The sequence below is a fragment of the Notolepis coatsorum genome, assembly GCF_963971535.1.
Source record: "Notolepis coatsorum genome assembly, chromosome: 3".
NCBI classification, from domain to species: domain Eukaryota; kingdom Metazoa; phylum Chordata; class Actinopteri; order Aulopiformes; family Paralepididae; genus Notolepis; species Notolepis coatsorum.
The window spans coordinates 20523528-20545491 of record NC_140167.1 but is presented as its reverse complement, the minus strand read 5'-3'; the positions used below and the strand labels follow the sequence as shown (position 1 = coordinate 20545491).

At 41.6% G+C, this 21964-nt stretch overlaps 1 protein-coding gene across 1 annotated transcript in view; it reads left to right on the top strand.

The window, feature by feature from the left end:
* senp2 (SUMO specific peptidase 2) overlaps window positions 1-16923 on the top strand; it is a 38862-nt gene extending 21939 nt beyond the window's left edge. Inside the window, exons 7-17 of the mRNA XM_084309426.1 lie at window positions 2007-2113; window positions 5993-6075; window positions 7207-7267; window positions 7363-7435; window positions 7763-7918; window positions 8872-9003; window positions 10697-10921; window positions 12144-12223; window positions 12407-12491; window positions 13055-13150; window positions 14498-16923. Of these exons, the coding sequence (XP_084165552.1) occupies window positions 2007-2113; window positions 5993-6075; window positions 7207-7267; window positions 7363-7435; window positions 7763-7918; window positions 8872-9003; window positions 10697-10921; window positions 12144-12223; window positions 12407-12491; window positions 13055-13150; window positions 14498-14560 (1161 nt within the window). The 3' untranslated portion in view covers window positions 14561-16923. The remainder of the gene's footprint in view (window positions 1-2006; window positions 2114-5992; window positions 6076-7206; window positions 7268-7362; window positions 7436-7762; window positions 7919-8871; window positions 9004-10696; window positions 10922-12143; window positions 12224-12406; window positions 12492-13054; window positions 13151-14497) is intronic.
* The last annotated feature ends 5041 nt before the right edge of the window (window positions 16924-21964 follow it).

The window sequence follows — 21964 nt, the reverse complement described above, 5'->3', positions numbered from 1 at the left end:
TTAAGCAGAACCAACATTCCACCATCTCCGTCATCAACGGGGGGCGTTAGTCAGGTGGAGGTAAACATAGCGAGCCTCAACGCGCGAGCGCGCACACAAAAGCACACACGCACTTTGAAATGAATCATTCCAGCAAAGTAGGCTTCTATTATTCAAATGACTGTTTTAATGGGTATCATATTAGTAAGTCCTACTGTAGAACATGACATATTAGCATGACATCGGATTTATTAATGCCAATACTAAACATTTGGGACAAACGCAATTGGCACAAGTGTAAATGATGGATTAGTCACTCCGTTTTAACATCCGACTGATTAGCTCAACTTGTTAGTCCACTGGCTGTGGATCCTATGGTCACAGGTTCAAATCACTATTGGTTCCAACATATATTTTTTTTTAATACATTTGAATCGAATCTCATTTTGAAATCGCTACGCTGCCTATGGACACGACAGTGGCAGACGACTTCGGAGGTGATTGCATTGCACCATGCTGATCCACTCAACAGGTAGCAATTTCAAAATTAGATTCGATTCAAATGTATTGTCATTATACAGCACAAGTACAATACACCATCCAACCAGAGTGGATAAATTAATTAACGTAAAAAAAAAAAAAATTGTTTATTGATCTGTTGTACCCATGCACGCACATTTTCTAATAACGGCATTATTAGACATGCCAATCCAATGAAAGATGTGCTGGTCGCGCTGGAGAAAAGCCAAATTGGATGTTGCGTTTGTGGCGTTCGTCTTTTACGTGTTATTCTGAGATGATAATTCATCTGTATCTGGATAACCAATGAATGGATTTTGTCGCGGCAGGTAGCGTTATTTTGTGGAAATTGATATCTATAGACTGGTGTATTTTTCGTCCATGAAAAATGGAGGCTCAAATTATTATTATTGCTAGAGACTCTTGAGCAATAATTATTATTGGAGCCGAAAAATACACCAGTCTATAGATATCAATTTCCCAGAAATAACGCTACCTGCCCTGACTAAATCCGTGCATTGGTTATCCAGATACAGATGAATTATCATCTCAGAATAACGTATAAGTGGCGTTGTACGTGTTTTAGCTTATCTTTTATAGCGTCTTTTACGTTTTGGGCAATAATTGTTATTAGAGGCTCCATTTTTCGTGGAAGCTAAATACACCAGTCTATAGAAAATAAATGCATTCGAACAAGAAACCAATGTATAGACATAGCAATGGCTAAAGAATTGCCAGGCCTAACTGTATGCGAGCCAGGGAAGTCTTCGGCATGTAACGCGGCTCTCTTCATCTCGAAGTTTTCATCGACCCACTGAGCCGTGAGGCTCAACATGCTTATTTGGTTGAGGTCTGAACTCTCCAAATTGCCCATAAATATCGTAGTTTTTGTGGGTATTGTCCAGTTGTTGCTGTATGTTTTTATCTGCCCAAAATTCAAGCAAGCATGAAAGCATTACAGGTTTGCTTGCACACCACGCTCCGTTCCGTTGTCGGGGACACTGGTTCGCACCCGAAACCACCTTTTCAAGCGGTCCCGTCTTGGAGCGAATCAGCGCCCCCGGTGACTGGGGGAGCGTTCTCATCACACTTATTTTGGTACAATCGTGCTCTGATTCGACCCCGGATGGCTAGTGAGAAAGCCCCCTCAGACTCGGCTTCTTCCCCCAGGCCATCAGAACACTGAACACTGATCTCTCCGCCCACACGAACACACACACATCCTCACTTGCACTCTCTCACACATATAATTATTGTATACCGGTATAGTACTTTACCTTAATTCCTAAGCTTAGCATTGTATTGTATTTTATTCTTATTACTTTTTAGCATGTCTATTTTATTATTTATCTTATTATTTGTATTTTTGCACAATCGAGGCGGGCATGGCCGCCTTCATTTCACTACATGTCTTGTGTATGTACGTGACAAATAAATCTCTTGAATCACCCTGTGGCTGTAGTGGAGGGTGAAGACAAACCAGTCATGTGAATGTCTTCTGTCTCCAGGCCATAAAGGAGAACGATAAAGAGCATTACCGTAGGCTGCTGGAGATGGTGACGGAGAAATACAGCAAGGGCCAACCGCTCCCTTTCAACCGAACAAAACCACAGGAGTGAGTATGATCTGTAGATGGTTTCAACTTTGACAACATAAACATTCTAAATGGAACTGTGGTGGAGAGGTGAGATATGGACATCTCAGGTGGTTTGGACATAGAAGAACGGTGGGGGGGGCGGATGTTGAGAGGGGTGGAGGAGATGATTGTGGATGGGCGGAGGCCGAGAGGGAGACCGAAGCAGACGTGGAGGGGATGTGTGGAAAGTGATATGAGCGATCTGGAGATGCATGAAGACATGGCACAAAACCGTGCCCAGTGGCGTGGAGTGGCCCCAGCCCTTCCCAGAGACAGTTGCATTTCTCTCCTCTCCCCAGGCTCCTCAGGCCGTTCCTACCGCCGCCTCTACTGCTCCATGGAGCCCGACGCTGCTATGCTCTGCTTCGTGCCGGTTGCCGGACTATACTCAAATCAACTCTAAATGGATCTAATAAGTGGATTGCATATTTTCTTCAAGAAGCAGAATAAGGCTAACCCTCTCTGCCTATTGGGACATCATAATCGGGCTACCAACTTGAAGACGTGGTCATTTTTGGATTATCGAAGCTTTTGGACTGCAATAAGAAGATTTTGATCTGTTTACCGCGCACAGGACCTACCAAATGAACTGATTAAGACACTTGGACACTTGGACTAATAATACATTCAGTCATTTGGACGGAGTTGTTAAAACTCACTCCACTCAAATCAATAGAGTTATATTTCACTCTATTCAAATCAAATTTAAAGTGACGTGGCTGGGATAAATGTGCCAGTCAGTCAGACAAAACAAATTCCTGGACCAAGGTCGAACCATGAGCTGCTGGAGTCGAAGGCCTTCTGGGAGATAAGAGTGGCAAGCGGCTTCCCCCACCCCCAATCCCTACCCAATCCCCCCTCCCGAGTGTACGCCCGGCGCCACTCCCACGATGGTGACGGCAGCCGACTAGTACGCACGCTGGAGGGGGGAGCCTAAGACTGTCTCATCCAGCCCTGTAACAACCCCAATCCACTCCCCCCTCCTTCCGTACATGGCGCTGCCTATGACGGCTGCCAGTCTGTTTGCGGTGGTGAATACGCATATGTCTCAAGGCTCTGTACCATTATTACTATCTAAAATGTAATAATTGTGGAATATTACTGTAATGAGCTGTATGTGTATGATCCAAGCGTCCTACGATCCTCATCCTCATAGGAGCATAACAGAAAAAAGCATTCCATGTGAAGGTATTCTGTATTTTTGCATGTCAACTAATAAAGAAACTTGAAACTTGGAGTCATCGCCCCGTCCAAACCTCACTGTAGTGGGAAAATAGGGACGTAAAACGAAGATGATGATGAATGGTGAAACCGGATAGGTTAACACTTTGGTTGCCTTGGGTTAAATTAATGATATACCATAGATTGCCAGCGCTATTTGTCTATGGAGAAAGTCCCCTTCTTTGCAGGGCTATAACTTTTTAAATTCTATTGCTACATTGCCATTATTAGGGCCCATTCAAAGTCCTATATGTATTGTTCATTGTGTAGCAACGTTAAACTTTTTCATTCACATATTCATAGTAAAGTATGGTCTAATGTATAAGTATGTTTTCATCTCTTTCTGCAGCTTTCTCCAGAACGTGATATATAGCCCCAAATGCATTATATTGATGATGAAATACAGTTTGATGGCAATCAGCGCGATATAAAAAATTCCAACTAGACGTACTTCTAGAAGTTACTACACGTCATCTGATGTTGACCGGATGGGCGAGGGGGCGTTTATAATTCCGTGGGCAGCGTTATACCAATCATCTAATGTGGGTCAAATGTTGATAAAAGCAGTTAGTATCGAAGATGGTAACGTTACACGCTGAAACTCACCCCAGTCTCCGCGCGCCGTTGGGCGATCATCGTCGAGTAGAAATTTTATCATTATGGGATATATTATTACCCAGTCCATCTCCAGCTTGTATAATGGTATATACGTCCAAATCATGTTGTTTATCGAGTTATTGGCAATCGATCGCTATGTAGTGTGACGAGCTAGAGTGCCGGAACCTATACCGAGTGCCCGGAAGTAATATGGCCGACCAGCAAAACCTCTACTGCGCTTCCTGTTAAGCGGTTGCGCCGATCGGCCACCAGATGGCGCTCCTGAACCGCCAGAGAGCTCAGTGGGTCCTGCTGGTGGATCTCAGGCCAGCGGAGGGGGAATATGAATCCGATCGCAGATTTTTGAAATATTGATATAAGGACGACGTACAGCGTCCCCCGGCAACTTTAGCATGGCCAGCAAAGACGTCTAAAGACGTGTCCCGGCAGTCAAAGTGTTAATTATGTGTGTGTTCAAATCTTTATGCTTGATACACATTTTTATTAAATACAAATTTGTTAAAACATGGCTAATCAAATAAAATTTAGGTTCGGAGTTCAGTAGAGGACTTTACTTTCTCTGGCCAGGAGACTGGGTCAAGCACCCCCCTCCATTCTGTGGGAATGTCCTTTTAAGCTTTCTGGGAGAAAAGGGGGCGGGGGAGGGATGACCAGGTGCGGGGCGGGGAAAGGGGGATACATGGGGGAGGGGAGGTGTTAACAAAAGGCCTTGAAAGGAAATTCCACAGAACAAAACCACAGGAGTGAGTATGACCTGTAGATGGTTTCAACTTGACCACATAAACACCGTTGACACCGTTAAAAGGACTCCTCAAATCAAATGTGTAGATAGGCGGTGAGAGCAGCATATCACCATTTGATTGATTTATTGAAAACTTTATTAACAGATTGCAGAATGGGTACAGTACAGCTCGATACAAACAACTGCTAAGAGGATGAAGACCAGAAAAAGTCTTTCGTCTTGTTTACATAAGGGTCCTCCATTTTAAATGCATCAAGACATTTAGAGACATACAAATATACGGTACTATGTAAGAAATATACGGTACTATGTAAGAAAGAGAGAACATCATAAAAAGTAGAAGTCAGAGAGTCTCACCAACCAGTAAGAGCAGCATAGCAACAGGCGGTGAGAGCAACATATCACCAGGCAGTGAGAGCAGCATATGACCAGGAGGTGAGAGCAGCATATGACCAGGAGGTGAGAGCAACATATCACCAGGCAGTGAGAGCAGCATATCACCAGGCAGTGAAAGCAGCATATCACCAGGCGGTGAGAGCAGCATATCACCAGGCGGTGAGAGCAGCATATCACCAGGCGGTGAGAGCAGCATATGACCAGGCGGTGAGAGCAACATATGACCAGGCGGTGAGAGCAGCATATCACCAGGCGGTGAGAGCAGCATATCACCAGGCGGTGAGAGCAACATATGACCAGGCGGTGAGGGCAGCATATGACCAGGCGGTGAGAGCAACATATGACCAGGCGGTGAGAGCAGCATATCACCAGGCGGTGAGAGCAGCATATGACCAGGCGGTGAGAGCAGCATATGACCAGGCGGTGAGAGCAGCATATGACCAGGCGGTGAGAGCAGCATATGACCAGGCGGTGAGAGCAGCATATGACCAGGCGGTGAGAGCAGCATATGACCAGGAGGTGAGAGCAGCATATGACCAGGCGGTGAGGGCAACATATCACCAGGCAGTGAGAGCAGCATATGACCAGGAGGTGAGAGCAGCATATCACCAGGGTTATCAAATGGGCACCTCCCTTCACTTGTGTTTTTTTGTTTTGCCCATGACGCATCAGGATGGCTAAACAGTTCTGTTGTTCCCAGAACCCCCCCCCCCCCCCCCCCCCATCAATATTTTACCCATATGCCAAGCAAAATCGTCTATGAATATTACGACCACAAACACTCTGTGCAGTCACTGTTGATGGGAAATCAATTGTCTCATTATTTCAAGCTAAGATGTCCATTTAACAGTCATTTCTTTTTTTGTTATTTTCCCTACTAGTGTGTCACTTGCACAGAGTGCACAGACTGCTGCCTTTGGAAGAGCCTCGGAGTATGTCCCCAGAAAGATGGGACCCATTACAGGTAGAGACCTCTGTAGACCTTTTATGTGTGCGACAGTGGCGACAGGAGGTAGAGCGGTCCTTGAGCAAGACGCTTAACCCCTAATTGCTCCCGATGAGCAGGTCGGCACCTTGCATGGTTGCCTCCGCTGTCGTGTGTGTGTGAGTGAATGGGTGAATGTGAGCCATAAGTTGTAAAGTGCTTTGGATAAAAGTGCTATATAAATGCAGTCCATTTACAGATTGATATGTTGCTGTTGGTAGTTTTTTCCTTACCTGGAAATGAATGGTGACAATCAGCATCACTTGTACTCATAACATTCACACAGCCTATGAATTATGAACATATAATTATAATACTGTTATTATTTTTATAATTTCAGTTCTTGAAGTGGTACTTTTTTTTTTACTAATGAGACATACAGTGGACTCTGTGAGCTCTTAAACTGCCTACCAACTGTACAACCCAATCAATGTAGTCTTATAGCCTCAATCTCTCCTTATTCACTATTTCTCTACTCAGAAAGATGGTCCTCATCTCTGGACTGAGTGATGTCCCCAGATGAAGCCCATTACACTAGAATACATTTTCTATTAATTATTAATACATTTCTGGAGCATGTAGAGAGCAAATTGAGAGGTGCTTCAACAAGGCACTCTCCTTCGCTGCTAAGTACAGTTAGTGGTGTGTGTCACCAGACCATTAAAGCACAGTTAGTGTTGTGTCACCAGACCATTAAAGTACAGTTAGTGTTGTCGTGTCTCACCAGACCATTAAAGTACAGTTAGTGTTGTGTCTCACCAGACCATTAAAGCACGGTTAGTGTTGTGTCTCACCAGACCATTTGAGGCTAGAGTGCTGTGTTGAATCGCAGGTGGTCTCAATTGTTCTGTACACATTCTAGAACTTGATTTGATTAATGGAAAATAAAAAAGACACTTGTCGCTTTAATGTTATGTCCAATCCACTCAACCAAATGATTAATGTGTTTCAACCGTCCCGGGCTAATGACCTTGATGAACATTGTTACTCAGCTGAAAGAGTTGTACCCTTCCTGCTGACTTGTCGTACAGAACTTGTAAGTTGAGTTGCTTTGGATATAAAAGTGTCAGCAAAATGTAAATGTAAATGACCTCTGTCCATCTTTTCCAGCGACACCAACTATGTATATGTGGAGAGATGCATCTGCGACCAAGCAACAAGCCAAAAACAGGTTGGTCGGTTCGGTCGCTGGATTTGTGTGTGTGTGCGATTTGTGTTTGTGTTTCCGATCATGGTTGTAAGTTGTGTTTCCGATGTTTCTACCAGGAGGACAGATGTGTGTTTCACCAAGACACTGACTGGAACTTCAGAGGAGGCGCCACATGCCAGATGTACAGCGGTAGGGATCTCACACACTCGGTCTGTCATGTCCGTCACACATGCTAAGCTACACGCTACCCTTGTTTAATATCCAGGGGAATATGGGGAGTAACATAACGAGCTTACCCAAAACAATTAGAAAAATGGAACCAAAATGACTAGAAAAGGCTGTTGAAACACCTTTTGTTAAGTGTAATAATGAATAAAATGTATTTACAGAAAATGAATCAACCAAATCGATCAACTAACATTACAGAAATGGAAACAAATATGGCATCATGTCAGTTCTTTTTTACATAACGTTAAATATACATCAAGATTCTGTTTTTTCTTTTCTTTTCTTTAGCAAAAGCAGGTGTCAGATGTGGACCTGTCTACAGAAGTAGCTACTCGCCTCAATCTAGTGGACAGAGAGAAGCCTGTAAAGACACAGACCGAACCGCACTCTACGCACACAACCCACACACGCCACAGCGATGAGGAATTACCTAGGCTGACTAAGGTGAGATAAAAATGTTGTCATAAACACAATGTGTGCTCGGTACATGCTTTAATGTTTTCTGTCACAATCATGGATTTCTGTTATGTTGAAGAAAACTACTTGATCCGCTGTCATTTAAAAACCCTTCTCTCATACATAAGTTAGTCTAATAGAAGTGATGTATTTATAATATCAGGGAGTCTTTGGAAAAATGGCGGTCATCATCCTTCTTGACATTGGTTTTTAAAGTGAGGCATCATGATAATCACACCTGTGATGATCTCCTATAGCCAATAGGTCTCGTTAACTTTTGGATTTGTGGAGAAACATTAGGATGGTTCCTAAAAGTGAGACCGCTAACCAAACCATAATAAGCTAGACCCTGACTATTATTACTTAATTGTATCCGTCTTCCTTATTAAAGGTATAATTATCAAATGCCCCCTCCCAAAAAAGAAAATTAAGACTCACTACAAGTGAGACCCCTCTCTTTGCCTGTGTTTTCTTTCTTTCTATTTTGCTGTGTTCAGGACCTTTTATGGGCGTCAACCCTTGGGCAGTGAGTTAAAAACAGTGAGTTTATTGTCACACAGAGCAGAAGAATTTAGCCAAAACAAACCAATAGTATCCAGCTGCAGAACGGCAGACCAGCTACAGTCTCAGACCAAAACGCATTTCCTTTGATTTAATTAATCATCAAATGATTTATGTCAAGGATTGCAATGCCTCGCTTGAATGAAGTTAACTTTTCACCTGGATAACGTCAACATTCAGGGTGAATGTAATGTGAGAAATTGGGATTTCAAAAAAAATAAAATGTAATTTTTTTTTATCGGATCGGAAAAGATCGGTATCGGTAGATACTCAAAATCACATGATCCGGATCGGGAGCAAAAAAATGTGATCGGGACATCCCTAGTCTATAGGTTCAATGTTCTGTTTTGGTTATGTATTCACTTTTTGTGTGTGTGTAGGACATGGCTGCAGAGGTGGGTCGTGCTCTGGCCCAGAGAGATCCAAACCTGGTCCTCAGCGCTGCTTTTAAACTGCGGATCACACAGAGAGACCTGGCCACACTGCAGGAGAGCAGCTGGCTCAACGACGAGGTACAAACCAAGAGTTTATTTAACGTCACGGTGACCAATTGCAGTCACTCTTATTGTCTGGGACCAAATACGGCCACGCCCCACTCCCAGTAAAAAGTGGGAATCTCTAGAATGGGTTTGGGTATACGTATACGCTGTATACGGAAGTGGCTCTCAAGGTGACGATTAGACAACATTTTATGTTGTCAGTAGATGGCAGCATTGGTTTAAAATTAAAAGGTGAAAATGTTGAAAACTACAACACTGCATTTCCCAAGATCCTTAGCACAGGTCGCAGGTCACAGGGATGTGTCTATATTCTTCGACGTGATCTGAACAGCGGTAAACTAATACTGCGACCTCGGTATAGCGACTGCGAATGGTCAACTAATTATCTTACCAAAAGTGCGCTGGTAGCGTTACATATGTTGTCTAAAGGGGGACATATGGTACAATTTAAGATTCTAATGATAATTGGCATATAAAGGACAACATAGAGCATCGTTAATTTGTAAGAAACCCCAATGAAAACGGCGCAGGGTGCTATTGTTATGAAAATGTGATAGAATCCTATAACAATGTGAACGCATTTGGTTTACGTTCCGTTAGTACTAGAATACTACAGTATGTGTTCTGAATATAATGATAGATGTATGTTGTGCATTTCATATCTGTAGACGGAAGGATAACTTAATTTGAAGGTAAAACACACACACAAGGTATAATTTAGACTTCGTTCCATGATGGATCTTTGTCAGGTAGGGCTACAATGACTAATTGACAACTAATCGATTAGTTGAGTCTATGTTATGCTGCGCCTCCATGGCCTCAATGGCCTTGTTGAAGCCATTTGATGTATAGCAAAGCCTGTTAATACTTAGTTTATGTTTTATGTTCTTTTATTATCTAAACCGTTCATCTGCTTTTCAAACTGAAGATTTAAAATAAATAAATAAATGTATAAATATGTATATATATTGATGTATAGCATACATTTATGTTTTGCTTTTTGTTTTATAACCATCATTTTGCATGTTGTTTTGAAAGGTTGCTGCACAAGACGAAGAATAACGTTTGGTTTTCTGCATAAAATGTAGCATTATCAAAATTATAATTGTTAGTTGGCGCCCTATCGTCGGGTCAAAACATTGCCTCATTTAAGAAGTCTAGAATATACTGCAGTGTGCGGGTTCTGCACATAACCTAGCACCCACTGTTGATTTTAGAATAAGAACTTAAATGTCTTATCTCTTATCTTTACTGTTGCTGGCATGTGAAAACCTAATTTCATCTAGGGATCAATGCGTTATCTCTCAAGACCAGGGGTTCTCAAACTCTTTTATATCACGACCCCATTTAATTTAGGATTTTTTTTTGGCGACCCCACACTTAATGTATTGCGTAATTTAAACATGGAATTAAGGAATATCGAAATAAAAGCACACGTTGAACTTGATCATGCATATTTATTAGAACATTTTATTACAGCACCGTCATCAATACACATTTATAAAACGAGGCATATTTAGCCAATATATGTTACCAGAACATTAAAAAGAAATATATATTTTTTTTACTTGCCAATGCACTGTCACTTACCCTACCCACGACCCCGCTTTGGGTTGCGACCCGTAGTTTGAGCCGCTGGTCTAGACGCCTAGTTTCTTCCTTTGGCCCTCTTCTCACTTTGGCTCTCTTCTCTTCTCGCCTCTAGGTGATCAACTTCTACCTGTCCCTGGTCACAGAGAGGAGCGCTGGCCAGGCGGCCGGGCTGAGGGTCTACTCTTTCAGCACCTTCTTCTTCCCCAAGCTGCATGGCGGGGGAGGCGGGCAGTCGGGAGGCCATGGAGCGGTGAAGCGCTGGACCAAGGCCGTGGACCTCTTCCTGTACGACGTGGTGCTGGTCCCCCTGCACCTGGGAGTGCACTGGGCTATGGCTGTGAGTCAGTGTGTTCACACAACCTCCATGGTCTGCTCGGATGCAACCAGGGCTTGACATTAACTTTTTGGCTCACTAGCCACTCAGCATTTTCACCAGCCAAAAATCACCACACTAAATAATTTTTTTCATCAATACGTTCCCATTTTATAGCGTGATGAATATGTTTAAAATCAAAATGCATATGATCGGTATCATGTTCCACCATGAATGCATGAAAGGGGGGGGGGGGGGGGGCGGGGCAGGGGACGATGTTTCTCATTATTGATTACCAATAATGGCATTCGTTATTGTAGCATCATACACTGATCGCCTGGTTGGCTAATGCTAACCAGGCCTGAGCATGAAATCTACGTGAAATCGTTCTTACCTGTGGCCGGTTGGATCCCAAAAAGGATTTCTCAGTTATTGATCGCCATCTGGTAGATCGATATGTCCATTGGCTGATGCTATATTCCTTTACTGCATACTGAATTCGGCGTCGCAAAAGGTATTCCATGCGATCTGATGAAGGCATAGCTTCACGCTAACAGAAAAAGTAGGCCTGAATGAATCTTTTTTACATCCGGTCTGAAAACAAGGAGTACTCTATTCTCGAGACAGCACCACTACCAGGATCTGGCCTGTAATGCACTTTTCCGAATTGTTGTGGGAGTTGTAGTATTATGTAGTATCACTTGTATTGACTTAATTATTGCCGATGCCTTTTGTAGACTACTATGTTTTTTTTTTTTCATAGAAAAAAAGTCACCGGCCACTGTGGTGGGTAGAATGGCGTAGTTACCCGCCACAGCCGAATTCTACCCGCATGTGGCAGGTGTTAATGTCAAGCCCTGGATGCAACTGTTAACCCTTTCACTACCACACTACAGACGGTTAGCAGTCTGTAGTGTGGTAGTGAAAGGGTTAACCTTCTGTAGTGTGGTAGTGAAAGGGTTAGGAAGTTGCTTCAGATGATTTTTCAGAAACATTGAAACAAATTAATTTCAACTTACACTTACGCCCCGGAGTTGTTGAAATGCTGCGACTTCTCAAATTTAGTGTCTTGTTTACTGGGCACTGCCGTGATTAATCGAATGTGAATTGGTAGTGAAAATGACAACAGACTCGGTTGAAACCATTTCAATAACCCGTGCTTCTTAAAAAGGTGAACTATCCATTCAAGTTGCTGCACCTTGACCTCCGGTTTTCTTTTTTGAATTCTTTCTCTCTCTTCCTCCAGGTGATAGATTTCAAACGGCGTTCGGTGAAGTCTTACGACTCAATGGGCCAGAGGCACGACGACGTCTGCAGTCTCTTGCTGTGAGTCAACCACGCGTTCCAAGCTCCTTCATTGCTCTGTCGTACTGAATATATCATGCGACATGTGTTTACCAGGGTAACCCTGCTAGTAACACTGGGGCTCTCGAGTTATTCGTGTTTTCATTTCCTGATGGTTGCATATAGGAGTGTTATTTCATTGTAATTGTCGATTTTATTTCCCAGACTGTACTTGAAGGAGGAGCACAAAGCCAAGAAGGGCAGAGAACTGGACGTCTCCAAATGGAGCATTGGCAGCATGAGGGCCTCTGTAAGTGATGGTGGAGTGAAGTATATGAATGTTATCTGGGTGGAATGTGTTACTATGAGGCTAAATGTTGTCTAGGTGGAATGTGTTATTAGTGCTGTCAATAGATTAAAAAAAATTAACTAATCACAATTTTCTGTAATTAATCTAGATTAAAAATAGCATTTTTCTACATAAGACCGAATCTTGTAACAGATATTTACTTGAGTAAAATCATGGAATTAATGTAAAATCAACACAAAGAAAGTATATTTAGATTCAAAGACTATCTTTCTTTGAATACAGTTTCTCTCCTGTGAAATACAAATGTTCAACAAAACCATCAACATTGAGTCAGCTAGACCTCTTTCTTATATCCGCGGCGCTAAGATTGAAGATTTTTCACTCCATAGATTAATCTAGATTAATTTATTTTAATGCTTTAACTATAGAGATTAATTTAAATTTATTAAAGCATTCATTTTGACAGCCCTAGTTATTATACTAGGAGGCTAAATGTTGTCTAGGTGGAATGTGTTGTTATACTAGGAGGCTAAATGTTCGCCTTGTGTCTTTTTTATGTGCAGGAGATTCCCCAGCAGAAGAATGGCAGCGACTGTGGAGTGTTTGCTTGTAAATACGCCGACTACATCTCCAGAGGAAGGCCCCTCTCTTTCAGACAGGTACGCATGTTGCCACCGAGAGCAGGGCTGCTCCGGCCTCGGCAACAAGACTTGGAACTTAACAGCGAGGACGGAAAGCTGGGGTTTGTCCACTAGAAGTAGGATGCTGAGGGTTTGTAGCACGATCAACTTGATCATTATTGGGAGAGTTGGGGACTTGTGGGCGGAGTTTGCGAAAAAATAAGTAAATTGGATGTCGGAAGAAGCATTGAAAGGGAAGTCAGTGGATTTGGTTGAGGAGAAATAATGTCAGCTGGGCCCTGGGGAGCCAAAGTAAACAAAGGGTAAGATGTTCCTTTTCTTGTCCGGTTCTGTTTCATGTGTGATATTGATGTCGGGACTAGTAGTTATATTTTTGACATAAGGACAGAATGACACAAGGAGGTTCTGTGGGTATCATGGACAATGAGTGCTAGCATGGGGGGGGGGGGGCAGGTTTCTGGCACGCTGGAACTAACTACAGACCCTTCCTGAGGTGTCGTTGGCCTAACTTGACGAAGGGAGGTGCCCACTTGATAACCCTGGTGATGTGCTGACTCCCACTGCCTATCTATCTACATGTTGGGTTGTGGTGGCCATTAGGGGACATGTGGCATCGTCATTGTCAATACCTGGAGCTCACATCAAAGGGGCTGTTGAAGTTGACAATGCTTTTTGGGAGTTATTAGGCATAACAAAAAAATATTGTTTGGTTCCTGTTGGTTGTCAGTTAAGGCCATGGGTAGGTAGGGAATTTGTTTTATTTTTTATTTTATTTTTTCCCATGGCGACTATGGATAGGGAATTTCTTTATTTAATTAAAATGTTCATAACATGGATGCATGTACTCTTCAGCATGTTTAATATCCATAACACTAAAGGTTTGACTAAGATTTGTATGAAACTTTATTATTATTATTTAAAAAAAAATCTGATTTTATAAAAAAAAATATATATATATATATATTTTTTAACTCATGAAATAAATTGGCAGGGTCGGTCGACAACCGGAACCAAACCATTATTTTTGTTAGGCCTTATGGAGCATGTAATACATTCATAGTGTGTAGCTCTATAGTTTAATTATTTATAGACATGTTTCTTTTGGCAACGGGATTTGGTTTCTTCATTGAGTGCTTAGTATCTTGTGTTTTTTTTTTTTAAATAAATTGGTCCCTCATTGGGTTCCAAGATTTTATTTCATTTGAAGAGAAGATGTTACTAAGACCTACAGTAAGACACTTTGGGCCCACAGCCCTCCACCCATGTTACTTGTCAGCCCTATGCCCGCCCTATGCCCTCCCCTGACCTATAACGATACACACACAAAATGAATGTCATAATGAACACCCTCCTCTTCCTCCCTAGTGTCACATGCCTCTGTTCAGAAAAGTAATGACGTGGGAGATTCTCAACCAGAAGCTGCTGTAGAACTGCACAACAATCGTAATGGATCGCCCAACCGCCCAGAACATTCTCAACGGGAGCCACAAATGTGTAACTACAAGATGACGATGAAGATTGATGATGAAGAAGCGCACGGACCAAAGCACGGGAATTCAAACCACCACCCCGTCCAACTCCCGTCTTCTCTCTGGTCTCTAAAAAAACAAACTCTAGTCTTAATATTTCATCGTGTCCCGTCACCTTTTCGAAGGCTTATTCACACCTAGACGTATCTCTGAGTTATAATTGGAGAAGATAATCAAATGTGACAAAGGTATGTCCTACACAGGCATTGGCACTACTGACTGACTACCTTTTTGATATATAATATATATTTTTGATTTATAATTTGTATTGTTTATCTTACTGCTCAAATACTGCCTGAAGTGCCTTGAGTGGATTAGTCTTATCGTGCTTTGGCTTCACTTTTATTTATTTTTTTAAAGGAATGTACCTGTATCTATCCCACACCTCCAAGTTTGTAATGAGTTAGATTGGACCAGACTCTGTAGCCCCAGCCGATGAGCTGACTGGTAAGGCTGTCCTCCGCTAGAGAACTTCAATAGTCATGGAATTTTGTCGACTAAACGATTCATCGATGTAATCGGCGGATCTGTCGAATGTGATTTTCCACACGCAGCCATGCAGAAATACTCTTTTGGAATCTGCATGGATAACAAAGTCTTGGGTCGACTAAGACTAGTCTTACCAATAATCGACTTAAGAGAGGGCGACCGTATTGACTGGGCACCATCTATAAGTGTTTGTATTTAAATTACTCATCTTAAAGCTCAAGCTTTGAGCGTACTATAATTGGGTTGATTTTTCAAATGAATTTAATGCAGAACGTGAGCGTAAATGGACATATGATGCCAAAATGACCCATTTATGCTTTGTGCTCTGCTCAAGGCACTCTGCCGTTCAGCTTGGCTTGCACTGGTTATTCTATATGGTTAAATGCTGTACCAAACGGGTAGACCACGTCAACTCAAATAAAGGGTATTGTTTTTCACTGGGTGAGACTTTCAAAACACTATTTACAATACTTTATTTTGGAACAAGGTTATGCCCTTTAGTTCTTTAATAGTGTAGGTTCTAGGTTTTGTTTGCTTCTTTATCGATTTATATTAAGTTTTCAGTTCTCCTGTCATAGTCCATAGTTTTAAAAAGAAAAGAGAGAAGCTTCCCTGTTAAGTGGTGGCTGATTTTCTAATGGTGTGCACAGGTGACACTTTTATTTTTATGTTCTGGGGTTCACCAGGTGTTGGCTGGCTGCAGGCAAGGAAACTAAAAGAAGGAAGGTTCATGTCAAGAATACCAACGTTCTATGCACTGCTTGGTCTCAGACTTTGGTGCCAGTTCTATTGAAGCCTATATTAAAATATCAAATGTACCAGCTATCTGAGGAAATCCACATCAACCAATATATCAAACATTAGCTAGTTAAAATAAAATCTCCTTGTATAGATCAAATCCCTCCCTGCTGGACCACACTGCAGGTACAAATCAACAAAACAAAGCTGCATGCTTGGATGGTTGTGGATAGACTTTTCCAGTAAGTTTTACAATTTATGTGTAAATTGGATGAGAAAGTGTGTGTGTGTGTGTGTGTATTTGAGAGGGGAGCATGGATAGATACCTGCCGTTTCCCCATGAGTAATATAAGGCTATGTTGATTACTAAGTTATTTGAGTGCGATTATACCACACAATGCTGTTTAGGGCTGCTACAGTACGTTCCTCTGTATGCTATAGTAAATTTTGCAGAGTACATTTTACTCAAACCGAGTAACATTTTACTTCGTTTGAGTAAAATTTACTCTGCAAAATGTACCGTGTATATACATGCATGTTTAGCAACATGCTGAAAAATATTTTGTGTAATAAAAAAACTAAACGTTTTATGTTTTAGTTGTATATTTTATGCGTAAGTAAGTATGAATACAACAAAGCGTTGCTGTGTAGTTGTGAAATGTGCTAAAAATCACCTTTACTGACTCTTCTGAAGTATAAACAAACTACTGCTTAAGATTTTAATGAAGCAGATGGTTCTGAGTCGACGGTATGTGTTTGTTTTGGCATTTGATGCGTCTTTACAGACTTATGACCTTTTGAAAAATAAAAGCAGATCCGGACAATTTGTTGTAGGTATCTGCGTGCTGTGTATCTTTCTTTGCCTTTCCCTAGAGTGTTTGTGGAGTGGTTACCTGTTGCCTTGCTGGAAGGACTCTAAACAACGTGAGAAGTGTACGGTTGGTCAAACTACACCTCAAGTGAGAAATGGTTCCTATACTCGTAATTTAGAAAATGGCAATATTAGCTTAAAAAAAAGATTTCACAGAATAATATTGCTGTATTGTTTGTTTAAAATTGAGAAGTATTATATAAACTTGGTCCTTAAAATGAATGGAAGTGAATCAGGAGTCTTGCCACCTGGGAGGACTGGTGCTGTTGACGGTGGATAACGAGGACGGCAGTGGTCACTAGTTTATTTGTATATTACTTTAGATATGGTTGACAAGTTCTACTGAAGTAAAATAAAAAATAGGATGAAAAGTATTGTGATTTATTTTCCTGTCTTCTAAGCACCAGTCACTTCCCATTCAACTACAAATAACATCAAATCTCCAAGGCCGTGCACCTGTGAGTGCACTGGGCTATGGCTGTGAGTCTGTGTGTTCACACAACCTCCATGGTCTGCTCGGATGCAACTGTTAACCCTTTCAACCCTGCAATTCGAAACTGGCCACCGTAAAGGTCCACCCCCCCCCCCCCCCAAATAGACAGTTCCTCCCCACCGTATGTATATATTTTCTCCCCACAGTATGTATATTTTTTCTCTCACCCGCCCACCCCCTCCTAATGTACAGTCTCCTCCCCACCGTATATACTCACCACCGTATGTATATTTTTCCTCTCACTCGCCCACCCCCTCCTAATGTACAGTATCCTCCCCATCATATGTATATAATCTGTTAGGATCTATGGGTAACAGTACTGTATATTTGCATATCTTATATGTCACAAATGTAATGGTACTATATACCTGTATGTCCCTATGCCATAAATGTCATGTATGTTGTGTATGTCATAAATGTCACTATGAATTGAAAATGGGGGACCCTGATGTAAACAAGACCGTCTTTCTCTGGTGTGCATCCCCGTACTGTATTATACCCATTCTGCAATCTGTTATTAAATAAAGTTTTCATTCTTTCATTCATTCATTCACTACACACTAATCCCTGGTGGACATATGTGCCATAATATCTTACCATGGCCTAGTTATGCATTGGCATAAGTCTTGTGCCGTGTTTCAACAGTGAGAAATTTGCTCCTTCCATTGCATTATACAGTTTGCCAAATTTCCCTCTGGATGAATAAAGTATTTATATTCTATTCTATTAAGTCAAGTCAAGTCAAGAGTTTTAATTGTCACGGCATACAGGTATACAATGAAATGCGGCTGGTCTTGCCCGCGACGATGTGCAATACAGTGGTACAACATATAATAGAATCCAATAAAATACAGTGGTACAACATATTAATAGAATCCAATAAAACAGTGCAATAAACAGGTACATGGTGTGCCATCTCGGTATCTGTACATTAGTATTTACAGAGCATATAGGACATGCTAGGTAGCTTTAGTAGTGCAATACACTGTTCCTGATGCTATACTACTTTAAGTGGCCTTTCCTCTGGCCATAAGTGTGCGTGTGTGCGGCATGAGTGTTAAAGTGGCTGCTAGTGTGAGCGTGCTCAGCGTGCGTGTCGTGTATGTGCTTGTGTGTGGATAGTTCAGTTTCTGTGTCTCTCAATGTTCATTGTTCAAGGCTCTGATGGCCTGGGGGAAGAAGCTTAGCCTAAGCCTCTCCGTCCTAGTAGCTGGAGTTCGCAGGCGTCTGCCTGACCTCAGCAGCTGGAACAGGCTGTTATTGGGGTGGTGGGGGTCTTTCATTATCCTGCAGGCTCTGGATTTGCACCTCTTGTTGTATAGAACCTGCAGGGGAGGTAGCGCAATACCCGTGGTACGCTCGGCTGAGCGCACCACTCTCTGTAGGGCCTTCTTGTCCTGTGCCGTGCTGTTCCCATACCAGGCAGTGATGTTTCCGGTCAAGATGCTCTCTACAGCTCCTGAGTAGAAGGACTGGAGTATCTTCCCCGATACTCTGAACTTCCTTAACTGTCTCAGGTGGTAGAGGCGCTGCTTCGCTTTCTTTACTACTGTGTCTATGTGTGTTGACCATGTCAGGTCCTCTGAGATGTGGACCCCCAGGTACTTATTACATGTATAAGTGATGACTTTTAAGAATTTCTCCCACTTTACTGTCATTATATATATATATATATTATATAGCCTAGGCATGGAGTGGGAGTCCGAGTCCAATGGTGCCAACGGACACTGCCAAAACGGCACCCCCTACCTGTACAAACTGCTCGAAGCTGCTCAAAAACATCTGAACTTGTCAAAGACTTGTCACAAACTTGTCAAACAATACTGATGGTTTGTCTGCCTCCTCTAACATAAACAATGTAATGCAGAGCACATCGACGACACCAACTGCACATCAAATGTGTTATTTTCAAACCACCTTCTCTCAAAATACAGCTTAGCAGCAGTTATGATGAATGAGATGAAAAATGTGCTGATGAAAATGCTAATGATATTGACATAAGTCGTACAGTCAAATAAGTGGCACAAGTGGATATCTGTTTACTGATGAGTTGCCAAACACATAGCATGAAGGACACGCAGTGTTCAATAAATAGTTGTTCCAGTTAGATTGGATTGGTTGGTGTCTTAATGAGAATGCAGATTCAGATATGAGAGACATTAACATTAACATGACCATTCAAAGGGCTTTGATAGATGATGCCTGTTTTCAGATTCAGATGGTTTTATTTCCCATTATACAACAAGTACAATGGGATTCTTACTCTCTGTTTGCTCCACAACATATGAATAAAAAGCAACAATTAACAGAATTAAAAAAAGCAGGCATTTATATACAATAAACTGTCTGTGGTATGTCCAATAACATAAGTATAAGTAAATAAAAAAAATAAGTAGAGATCTGGCAGCACTTGGTGCATGACGCATCTCTACTTATTTTTTTTATTTACTTTCACTGCCCTTTCTGTGATGCCTGAGACCCTCTTCTTGGGACCAAGTAAGGTTTCGTCGACAATCCAATGTACAGTTACCCCACCTACCCAACCCCCACCCCACCCACCCAACCACCTCCAATGTAGTTTCCCACCCAACCTACACAACCTCCTCCAATGTACAGTTTCTTTGTCAAATGTATATACTCTCTTTTTTAGACTCTTTTTGTATCACAAACAATACTGTATTTGTAAATCTGGTATGTCATAAATGTATAGATGTAGCAGTATTGACTATATCTGTATGTCATGTGTGTCATATTATGTTATGATGCATTGAAAATGGGGGACCCTGATGTAAACAAGACGAAAGTCTTTCTCTGGTCTGCATCCCCTTAACAATTGTGTGTATTGAGCCGTACTGTATTGTACCCATTCTGCAATCTGTTAATAACATTTTCAATCAATCAATCAATCAATGCATCCTTATTCAAACCAATAAAGTTGAAGAGCCACTTGGAGGTCTAGACTAGTAGGAGGAACACCACACTGTTGTCAATGCTCAGTATACTAGACTAGGAGGAACACCACACTGTTGTCAATGCTCAGTATACTAGACTAGGAGGAACACCACACTGTTGTCAATGCATGCTCAGTATACTAGACTAGGAGGAACACCACACTGTTGTCAATGCTCAGTATACTAGACTAGGAGGAACACCACACTGTTGTCAATGCTCAGTATAACTAGACTAGGAGGAACACCACACTGTTGTCAATGCTCAGTATACTAGACTAGGAGGAACACCACACTGTTGTCAATGCTCAGTATACTAGACTAGGAGGAACACCACACTGTTGTCAATGCATGCTCAGTATACTAGACTAGGAGGAACACCACACTGTTGTCAATGCTCAGTATACTAGACTAGGAGGAACACCACACTGTTGTCAATGCTCAGTATACTAGACTAGGAGGAACACCACACTGTTGTCAATGCTCAGTATACTAGACTAGGAGGAACACCACACTGTTGTCAATGCATGCTCAGTATACTAGACTAGGAGGAACACCACACTGTTGTCAATGCTCAGTATAACTAGACTAGGAGGAACACCACTCTGTTATGAAGTTTCAAGTTGGTTTTTATTCCATCCATCTACACTCATTGCACACACATCCACATACACACTTTGACATCACTGGGTAAATAAAGGTAAAAAAAAAAAATTGAGGGTCAAGAGGTGGAATCTGTCGTCAGCTATATGATTTTATTTTATTTTTATTTTCGTGTCTTACATAGCCCATAATGGGCTTACAAGACACATAGACAATAAGTATATAATAATATACTTGACAAATTACTTGACAAATGACATATACATAAATACATGAGTTCAATCATTGATAACAACCTCACTTTTGAATGCAATACTGAAATGGTTTGCAGGAGAGGTCAATGACTTTTCTGCCTACGGAAACTGCAAGTTTCATGTTGACAGCTGATGACTACTACATAGAATCCATTTGATCACTGTTGGTCCTGGACCTGGGGGATCCGGCGGTCTTGGGTGGGGGAGTGGGTGAGGAAATGTCCAATGTCTAATGTATTTTGTGTTGTTTGTGATGTTTTAATTTTGTATTAGGTATTTTGTATAGTTAAGTTTTGATCAGTAAGTATTTCTTATTTCTTATTGTCTTGTCATTATTATTATTGTTGTTGTTATTATTGACGTTGATGTTGTGTTGTTGTTTGTTAAAAAAAAATGCATTGATCATATCCTTCATCTGTTAAATAGAAGCAGCAACAGATGTCATCCTGGCTGACTGCACTACGTCACCAGCGTCAGTGCATCTCTGCAACATCCGGCCATTTGGTGTTATAGCAATTTGGCTTAAAAAAATTGGAACGGTAACAAAACATTAAATTATTTGCTGACACCCAATTGCACCATTAATCCCACATGCAGTATCAAGGACAAAATTACTGGTAAACGGGAAAGGAAAATACTGTTCATTTCGCCATAGTAAAAAAAACTACATTGGGGGGGGGGGGACACTGTACACTGTACATTGGAATACTGACAAAGCCATACTTGGTCATTTACTGTACAATTGGGTTAGGACATTTGTAGGGGCCAGTTTCGAATTGCAGTCTCCCGTAGGTGTTTTTTGAAAGTGGGTAGTGATTCACATTCCTTTACAGCTTTGGGTAGGGCATTCCACATTGTGGCATAATTGCGGACGTTTTATTGTCGCCATCAGAACCACTAACGAACA